Source organism: Cyclospora cayetanensis, unplaced genomic scaffold (assembly GCF_002999335.1).
Source record: "Cyclospora cayetanensis isolate NF1_C8 unplaced genomic scaffold, CcayRef3 CcayRef3_contig_120, whole genome shotgun sequence".
Taxonomy (NCBI): Eukaryota; Apicomplexa; class Conoidasida; order Eucoccidiorida; family Eimeriidae; genus Cyclospora; species Cyclospora cayetanensis.
In genome coordinates this window covers 103,880-113,163 of record NW_020312060.1, presented here as the reverse complement: position 1 = coordinate 113,163, position 9,284 = coordinate 103,880, and the positions used below count along the sequence as shown (strand labels likewise).

The window sequence follows — 9,284 nt, the reverse complement described above, 5'->3', positions numbered from 1 at the left end:
CCCTGCCCTCTTCGACTCAGAAAAACGCCTCCTAACTCCCTCTCCCCCACGACCGCCCCGTGGCAAGCAAGCGAAACGGAGGCATGCAGTGCCGTCTCTCGCCATCTCCGCATGTATGACAAGCTCTCCGAAAGACTCATTCCTTAAAAAACAAAGAAGCTCGTTTTACGCAACCTACCCAAATACACCACGCGTCCGGAGGGCTCCTTATCCTCCTGCCACACGGGATAATCTATGCGTATATATCTATACACATACAAGTATGTGGATATACATGTATACACATGTATATGTACACATATGGATGCACATATATACGGAGTCTACGACCCCCCCCCTCTCCCTATCGAGAGCAGCGGTCGAAGAGGAGTTCCCCTACCAACAAAATTTATCCCTGCCCTGTTTGCACCGCATATTCAGCTTTTCCTCGGCAGAGAGCTCCTCTTTGAGTTTTACTTGTTTCACGGTGTATCCCCACATGCCCTTCTTCTCGCGCACCGACACGATGCGGCTGCCCTTTTTGATCTTTTTATTGAGGGCCTCTGCAGCAGCGGCAGCCGCTGCAGCAGCTGCGTCATGAGCACCGTCTTCTTGTTCGCCTCGAGCCTCTCGACTTCGCTTCCTTGCAGCAGCAGCAGCGGCGCGTGCTCGAACTGCTGCGGCTGTCTTCTTCACTGCAAAAGTTGTGGTCGAAATAAAATCCTTGCTGAAGCCCGGGTGTATATGCAGCGTCCTGTCCGTGTTCACAGACACCACCAAGGCCTCTTCTGGAAGGAGCGTTGCAGGATGCAACAGACTTAAAGTGTCGCCCTCCTCGATCTCATGACGAAACTTCGTATGAAAGCCTTGCACAGTATCGCCAGTCGCAACAATCCGTCCTGTACCTTCGATCACCTCAGCCTCGCCGACAGGAAGAACCCCCTCTTCGCTGCGTATTCCGCCTGCTGTGTCAACTTCTGCAGCTGCCGCCGGTTCCCCAGAGGTTGACGGCAGTTCTCCAGACAAAAACACCTCCCGCTCCCGCCTCTTTCGCTCCTTCTTCTTGAGCTTCTTCAGATCTCCTCCCTTTCCCTTCAGCCGCAAGCTCCCTGAAGACACTCGCGTGTAGGCCTCCATTCTCCGGCGGAGGGGGAAGAAGGAGAGGGGGTTGCCAACGCGTACATTCAGCGAGCACAGCAAGACGCTGCTGCTGCGCTTTCTGCGCAAGTGGGCGCTGCCAAGCGGCCACTTGCCTCGGCGGGAAAGAACAGAGAACGGCTAGCTGCACGAAAAAACGCTCAGAGCACTAGCAACCCGCACGCTACGGGTGCTGCGGATACGACCAGTTCTAGAGGTCTCAAGACAGCCGGAGAGAGGAATCTCCCCTCCCCCTCCCTCCCTACTGCCGTTTCTAGACACGCCGACACACAGATCTCAGCTGCAGCAGCAGTTCCAGCATGGATGCACTGCTGCGTTCAAGTGCTCCTCATGAAGGATTGCGTGCCCAGCAGCCTCTTCTCAGACGAGCAAAGAAAGCAGCGGCAATAATCATAGAGACCGCCCAGATTGGCGAAGGCAGGACAAAGATTGATTAATATGAATTTTAAAGACGAAATTTGGAGAAATAAAGGGAAAAGGACTCATGACCATTCACAGGGAGACCACGTGCGACGGAGTGTACAGACGGGGCTGTGTAGTTACTGGGCATGAGAGCGCCACGTCGCGAGGAGCGGTGGAACCATGGCCGCTTGTGGAGCATCAGCAGCAGCAATTGCATCTTTGTCAACACCCCGTTCTTGTCTGCAGCTGTGCGCAGTCCCTCAGTCTCAGTAGTTGTCTTCTACCCCGTTTGCCGTTTCCTCCACGGCACACGTGAGCTGCTGCTCCTGCTGCGCAGTAGGAGCAGCAGCAGCAGCCTCTGCCGCGCATGCATTGCGTGTCTGCTTTGACGACGCGCGGAATTCGAGAACAAGAGCCAGCAGTGGAACGGGAAGGGCAGTCTCCCGCACAGAAAAGTTTCAGCAGCAACTTGGGAGCAGCAGCCAGCGTGAAGGGGATGGAAGAAGGGATAGTAGCTCCCGGAAAGGGCTCCTCGGGAGATTGGAGCTCTAAGCTTCTGGCCCTTAAGGCGCGCATGAAGAAGGCTGGTTTGACGGGAGCAACCACTGGAGATGGGGGTGTGCTAGGCGGAGGAGGAGCTTCAAGTTCCCCCTCCATTCCGACCTCAGCCTCTGCTGCTGCTGCTGTCATGACACCCGGCGCGCCCTCTGCGGCTGCTGCCGCAGGGGGTCTAACCAGAGACGGCCGTCTTAAACCCCCTCCGCTCCAGCGTCGACAGGTGCAGCAGCAGCTGCCTTCTCAAGCGCACCCTCTTCAGTCTCTGCCTCAGCAACGCACCACTGCACAGGCGAAGAAAGGCGTCGTGAGCACACAGGGACGGCTGCTGCTAGTGCAGCAGCTCCATCATGCGCTGCAGCAGCAGCAGCAACAACAACAGCTCCCTGCAGCAGCAGCGTCCCTGCAGCAGCAGCAGCAGCAGCAGCAGCAGCCTCCACAGCGAGCAGTCATTCCCCGCGTATCCTCAACACCCCTCGGAAGAGCTGCATCTCCCGCTTTTGATCTTCTCGCCGCCACAGCAGCAGCCGCTGCCCCCGCTGCCTGCTCTTTGGTGACGACGACCAATGCAGCGACTGCTGCTGTAGCGGCTGCAGCAGCATCGCCGAGCTATGCTGCTCCTGCTGCTGCTTCCGCGGCAGCAGCAGCAGCAGGAGCGGCAGCAGCAGCAGCGGCTCCCGCAACGTCGCAGTCTTCTGCTGCCGCAGGCAGCAGAGACTTCGACGCTCCCATGTCATTCGAAGAACTGATGCGGAGGAAGAGAGAGAAGGAGCAGCAGCAGCTGCAGCAGCAGGAAGGAGGATCAGCCTCTCAGCGATATTCAGACGCAAAAAGCAGTCCAGTAGCTTCATCGTCAGCCTCTGCAGCACAAGTGGCCTCAGCCGAAGGCACCCCTCGACGACAGCACCCCCCACTGCAGCAGCAGCAGCAGCAGCAGCAGCAGCAGCAGCAGCAGAAGCCTCTAACTACCACGAGAACATCCGTGGGCTCCACTTCGTGCGGTGTATCGCCTGCTGCAGCATCTCCCCCAACGATCTCGACAGCAACGTCAGTGCCAAAGAATGCCGCCTATGGCAAGGCTGCGTCTCTGCAGCAGCAACTTGCACGCCCTGTAGCGCACATACAGCAGCAGCAGCAGCAGCAGCAGCAAAAAGCTCCGATCAGCGTTGCTCCCACCCCAGCTGTCGCAAAGGCAGTTCCCGGATTGCCACGGATGCAGCATTTTTCACCCACTGTGTTGCAGCAAACACGAGCAACAGCGGGAGGGGAGCCAGCTGCTGCCTTCAAGGCTGTTGCAGCAGCAGCAGCAACAGCAAAAAAGCCAGCTGTCGTGCCCTCGTCAGTGCCGCGCGTAGCGCACTCAGCTCCTGCAGCACCCCCGGCTGCAGATTTTGCAGCGGCATCATCAAGGCAGCAGCAGCAGCAGCAAGCAAAGCAGCAGCAGCAGCAAGCAAAGCAGCAGCAGCAGCCGAAGCAGCAACAGCAGCAACCAAAGCAGCAGGCAGCTCCGTTTTCAGTAGGACTGTCTGCTCCTTCCCTGCCAAATGTGAAAGCTCTACTCCCCGGAGCAGCTGTCAAGCAGCAGCAGCAACAACAACAGCAAAAACAGCCCTCTGTGGCACAGCTAAATAGAGGCGTGCAGCAACAGCAGCCAGCGGCAGCAGCTGCAACAGCTGCAGCACCTGTGCAAGTGCGGCAGCAGCAAGCGCAGCAGCCCACAGCAAAGAGCAACGTGATGCTAAAGCCGCCCTCCGTCGTACAGCAGCAGCAGCAGCTCAAGCAGCAGCAGCAGCAGCAGCAGCAGCAGCTCAAGCAGCAGCCACTGCTCCGTAATAAGGCACCCTTGCAGTCCCAGCCAAAGACACCTGAGGCAGCATTTTCTGCAGTGTCACTACAGCAGCAACACCGTTTGCAGCAGGTGCAACCAAGCACAGCAGCAGTCAAGGGGTCTCCTGCTGCTGCATCCACAACTATTCAAGGGCTTGACTCGACGCTTCAGGATGCGTATGTCTCTTTTTCTTCACATAACTGTCTCCTTTACCTCCCTTTCCCTCCCCTGCCTGCCGCTGCTCTTGAGCGTGCGCATGTGTTTCTGGACGTAGCGAGCAAGCAAGTGCGCGCATCCCATGCTGTGAGCTTTGCGCTGCAGAGTTCAGCAGAAGTTTTGCGATTTTCAAGCTGCTCGCTGTTCAGCGTACACCCCCCTGAAGAGTCCAATGTGGCCTTGTGGGTGTGCCTCAATCGAGGCGCTTTTGAAGCAGGTGCAGCATGTCACGACAGCCGCCGATTCGCGCGCCGCTGCTGCCGCTGCAGCGGCGGCAGCGACTGTAGAAGCCGCTGTGAAGAGTGCGGAGCAGCAGCAGCAGCGCCTCTCGTTGCTGCAGCAGCTGCCGGGGGGGGGGGGACTGGTGCTGGGATCCGCGTTTGCCGCCCTGCTCCCGCTGTTGCGAACAGCGGCAGCGAAGGCAGCAGTGCTTGCGAGAGATCAGCTTTCTTTCGTGGATATCTACGACGAGAGTGCAGCGGAAACTGCAGCTTCTCCTGCCCTCGAAGCACCAACGCCGCAGCAGTTGCTGCAGCTCGCTCCTGCCGCACTCGCCGAGCTGCTCGAAGAACTGGCGCTGCTGCAGCAGCAGCAGCTGACTTCTCTGGATGCGGAGTTTGCAGCCACAACGGGCAAGCGCCTGCTTGTTCCCGACACCGCTGCAGCAGCAGCCCAGCAGCAGCAGCAGCAGCAGCAGCAGCAGCAGCAGCAGCAGTCGGTAGCCAAGAGGCCTCGCCAGGGTTCGTCCCTCGCAGCGGTGTCTCCTGCAGGGGTGTAGAAATCCGAAGGTTTGGTTAGCTGCAAGGATTGCAAAATGCAACACGCCAGACTTGAGGCAGGAGCTGCTGCGTTCGCATGCGGTGCTCCGGTATTTTCCAATTTAAATCTCTTGTAAAAGTGCATCCTTCGTGGCGCGAAACGGACTTAAAGCGTTGAGGCGCGTGCTACAATTAGCAGCCGCAACCCTAGCCAGAGCCTCCCAGCAGAGGCGCCTTCACAGCAGCAACAACTTAGTTTCCCTCCGCTGCTCCCTTGAGTACAGTAGCCAGCAGCGAGAACCACATCACGCGAGACGCAGCCATTGCCGTTACCACCACACCCACCTGCCCACCCAGCCCAGCGCCTCCCTCCCTCAAACACACCCTAACTCGCGCTTCTGCTGCGTCGTCTTCGGAGACTGCCACTAAGGTGTTTTAGGCAGAGAACCATGGCGACTGCACACACTGCTCGAGGGGATGGCTTTTTGCCTGCCTACTTTTTGCCCCTTCGCTATCTCCGCGTGGCTCGCGGTGCTCTCAAACAAACCAGCGACTGCGCTGTCACGGCGGCTTGTCTGCTCCCCAGAGGGGGATGTCGGAAAAACAACCCTACAGACGCACGCGCCTTTTCGTGTGCACTCCAAGGGTACTCAGCAGGGAGGCTCGTTCATGCTGCTGGTGCCGGAAGGAACGGCGCTCGCTGCTGCTGCTGCTGCACTGTGCGTCATGACGGAATGCAGTGTGGGGTGGGCAGCTGGAGGCGCGCAAGGATGACCAACAAGGAGGGGAGTTGTCTGATGAGCGCCTGCATGCGCTGGCAGCAGCCAGGAAGCCCCATGCAGCAGCTGCGGTGTAGGGACACCTGCCGGGTAGCAGAAGCTCGCTGGGTGCTGCTGCTGCAGCAGCAACTGCTGCTGCTGCTGCTGCTGCTGCTGCTGCTGCTGGTGCTGCATCCAGTCAACAGCCCCAAATGGGGAATTTGCATGCTGCGCATTCATGTCGGTGGGGTAGCAGCACATCAGGCGTGGGTGTGCCTCTTTGGAGTGTTTCTGAGCGTGGCGGTTGGGGTGAGGCTGCTTCTGCTGTTGGTGGTGTTGCCGCTGCTGCTGCTGCTGCTGCGCTTCTGCCTGCTGCTGCTGCTGCTGCTGCTGCGCTTCTGCCTGCTGCTGTCGCAAAAGCCTCCGCTGCCGACGGGAGAGCCGCGCAGCAGCGGGGGGATTCATGGTGTGGCTGCAGCGGCAGTTGCTGTTGCTGGTGTGGTTGCATCGGCTGCTCGCTCTGCTGCTGCTGTCGGCGTCAGTCTGTACACCCCGCTTACTGTTGCTGCTCCCCCTCCTGACCAGGCTGGGGGGTGCCTGCGCAGCTGGCACGTAATTCGCTTGCTGCGAGCGCCTGTAAGACACTGCCAAAGGCGGCAATCCTCCTGCCTCTGACGACACCCCCGTTGTTGATGGCCCTTCCACGCTGCATGCGCAGCAGCAGCTGCTGCAGCTGCTGCTGCTGCTGCTGCTGCTGCAGCCACTGCAGCCACTGCTGCTGGGGAAGAGCTGCTGCTCCTGCTGCTGCTCCTGCCGCTGCTCCTGCCGCTGCTCGGGAAGCGCTGCGGGAGAATTATCGAGCTGGGTATGGTTCCAGCCGACGCCTTTGGCTTCTGCGATGATTGCCTGGAGCTGCAGATCGAACGCTTCTTCAGTGCGGCTGCTAACGAATCCGTTGGGCAGTCCAGGGAAGGCTGCCTTCGCACTGCTGCTGCCGTTGCTGCATGCGGTGACACTGCGCAGCAGCAGCGGCTGCTGCTGCTGCTGCAGCAGCAGCAACTCCTGCTGCTGCTGCTCCTGCTGCTGCAGCGCCGCGAGAAAGGCCGTCTGCTGCTGCTGCAACAACAGCGCCTTGGGGTCCGTCGCGTCGGGTTGCCGCAGCTGCTGCTGCGCCTGCTGCAGCTGCTGCTGCGCCTGCTGCAGCTGCAGCAGAAGCATCTGCTGCTGCTGCAGCGCCTTCGGATCCACTTCGTGCCCAGGAGGAACCCTCAGCAACGCCTGCTGCTGCTGCCCTTCTTGAAGCAGCAAAAAGCAGGCGAGTGCAAGATCGTCTGCTGTATCTGGAGGAGTCTGCTGCTGCTGCTGCTGCTGCTGCTGCTGCTGCTGCTGCTGCTGCATCCGCAGCTGCTCTTGATCCTGCGCATGCACATTCCCCCGATGCTGCTGAGCGTTCTGCAGGGTGCGTGCAGCAGCAGCACTGAGAGTTTGCTGCGGCTGGACTGCAGCGGCAGCGGCACTAAGAAAGTGCTGGAGACTCGCTGTGTCGCCTTCGCCTACCGCTGCCGCAGCTGCTGCATTGGCTGCAGCAGCCGCGGCGGCATGCAAAGCAGCCACTCGCAGTAACGAAGCAGTCAAATCTCCTTTGCCTCCTCTCGCACCTGCTGCCACTGCGCCTGCCCCTACACTTCTAGGAGAGCCCGCAATAAAATCCTGAGGGAGACACAGCCGCTGCTGCTGCAGTAGCTGCTGCTGCTGCAGTAGCTGCTGCTGCTGCAGTAGCTGCTGTTGCTGCAGTAGCTGCTGTTGCTGCTGAGCTGCAGTCGCAGAAGATGAAGGTGCTGCTGCTGAAGCAGCAACAACAGCTGCTGCAGCAGCAGCATTTTCATCTGGTGCTACTGGCCTCTTGACTGCTTCATCCGCAGCATTATCCAGTAACTCGAGGGATGTATGCCCACTCTGTGAAAGCAGCAGCAACAGCAGCAGTAACATGCAGCACTCAGCGACCTAGAGGAACCTTTTTCAACGTTCGCAGCAGCAACGCCATGTTTAGATGCATATGCATACATGCATGCATGTATGCAAATGCACTGCCCCCGCTTGCAGCAGTTGCTTCCAGTAGCAGCAGCAGCAAACAACTCAGCTCACGTCTAAGGAGGTATACGTCTTCTGCCCGAAGCAGCGTCTAACAAACGCTGAAAGAGCATCATCCACAGTCAGCTCTGCTGGACGCCTCTGTCGAGCCGCTGCAGCAGCAGCAGATGCAGCAGCAGCACCTGCTCCTACAGGGATCACTGCTGCTGTTGTTGCTGCTGCTGCATCTGCTGTTGCTGCTGGTGTTAATTCTGCTTGTGCTTCCCTCGTTGCTGCTGCATCTGCTGCTGTTGTTTCTGCTGCTGCTGCATCTGCTGCTGTTGTTTCTGCTGCGCTCTGCAAATGGCTACAAGACGCCTTGCGGCGTCTTCCTTCTCGCCTTTCGCTACTGTTGGAAGTGCTTCTGCTGCCGTTGTTGCTGCTCTTACTGCTGCTGTTGTTGCTGTTGCTGCTGCTGCTGTTGTTGCTGCTGCTGCTGCTGCTGTTGCTGCTGCTGCTGCCACTGCAGGAGCCGTCGTTTCTACGGGCAGTCGACGCAGAACACATCCAATCCTCGCCTCCGTGCACTTGGCTGGTGCTGCTTCTGCTGCCGCTGCAAGCTGCTGCGCAGGTGCTGCCTTCCGCCTCGTTCTCCAGCTTCTGCTTGTCTGACTGCTGCAAAATCGGATCGTCGAGAGGAACGATGCTCGTTCGGCACGAAGGGCACCGCATCAGTCCCAAAGTGCTGCTGCTGCTGCTGCTGCTGCTGCTGCTGCTGCTGCTGCTGCTGCTGCTGCTGCTGCTGGCCGCAGCAGCAAGACACGCGAAACAGAACCTGTGACAACATGCTCTAAGCGTTACAGGTTCTTCAATCAAGTCGAGGCAGATCGGGCAGATGTATTTGTCGGGAGATGGAGGAGCTCCTGTCACCTGGTGCAGCAAAGCGTCGCTCAGTGTGTCTAACGAACTCAGAAGGTGTGGCAACGCCAACGACGAATACCAACTCTCTCGCCGCAGCACAGAGGCAGCAGACGAAAAGCAGGCTGTGATGATGTTGCTGCTGCTTGCGCTTGAGCTTGTGCCGCTGCTGCCTGCAGCTGCGGAGAGAAATGCCGTCCCTCCACTGCTCAGCTCCGACCCCTCTGGAGTCGCTAAACTCTCGGCTATCTGCAGAAAGCAGCAGCCATGACACGGATGCGGTGTCTCGGCTGAACATGCTGCCGATGAAGTGGGGCAAAAGGCAGCCGCTGCAGCAGGAAGGCAGGGAGCAGTGCTGGTAGCTGCAACACACGCCGACGCTGCAGTGGCAGAGGAAAGACGAACGGCGGCTGTTGCTGCAGCAGCAGCTGCTGCTGCTGCTGCTGCTCTCGCTGTTGTGCTTGCCATGGAGGCAGCAGCAGGAGCACAGGTGCATAAAAGCTTCTTTCTGCATACACATACACACACAAATCTACACATACACCCCGTCTACATGAACATACACCCCGTCTACATACACATACACCCCGTCTACATACACATACACCCCGTCTACATGAACATACACCCCGTCTACATACA

The 9,284-nt window shown here is 58.8% G+C and overlaps 3 protein-coding genes across 3 annotated transcripts; 2 read left to right on the top strand and 1 right to left on the bottom strand.

The window, feature by feature from the left end:
* Positions 1 to 375: 375 nt before the first annotated feature.
* Positions 376 to 1,116, bottom strand: LOC34618721. The gene has a single exon (XM_026336309.1). The coding sequence runs from the start codon at positions 1,114 to 1,116 to the stop codon at positions 376 to 378; it is 741 nt and encodes a 246-aa protein (XP_026192094.1).
* A 919-nt stretch (positions 1,117 to 2,035) lies between these two features.
* LOC113147074 (polyglutamine-repeat protein pqn-41-like) lies at positions 2,036 to 4,916 on the top strand. The gene is made up of 4 exons (XM_026336326.1): positions 2,036 to 2,981; positions 3,114 to 3,346; positions 3,416 to 3,672; positions 4,244 to 4,916. Exons 1-4 carry the CDS (start codon positions 2,036 to 2,038, stop codon positions 4,914 to 4,916), a joined length of 2,109 nt encoding a protein of 702 aa, XP_026192111.1.
* Positions 4,917 to 5,345: 429 nt separating this feature from the next.
* Positions 5,346 to 8,773, top strand: LOC34618294 (antifreeze protein Maxi). The gene is made up of 6 exons (XM_026336325.1): positions 5,346 to 5,591; positions 5,753 to 5,840; positions 6,373 to 6,433; positions 8,192 to 8,234; positions 8,421 to 8,522; positions 8,588 to 8,773. Exons 1-6 carry the CDS (start codon positions 5,346 to 5,348, stop codon positions 8,771 to 8,773), a joined length of 726 nt encoding a protein of 241 aa, XP_026192110.1.
* Positions 8,774 to 9,284: the final 511 nt, after the last annotated feature.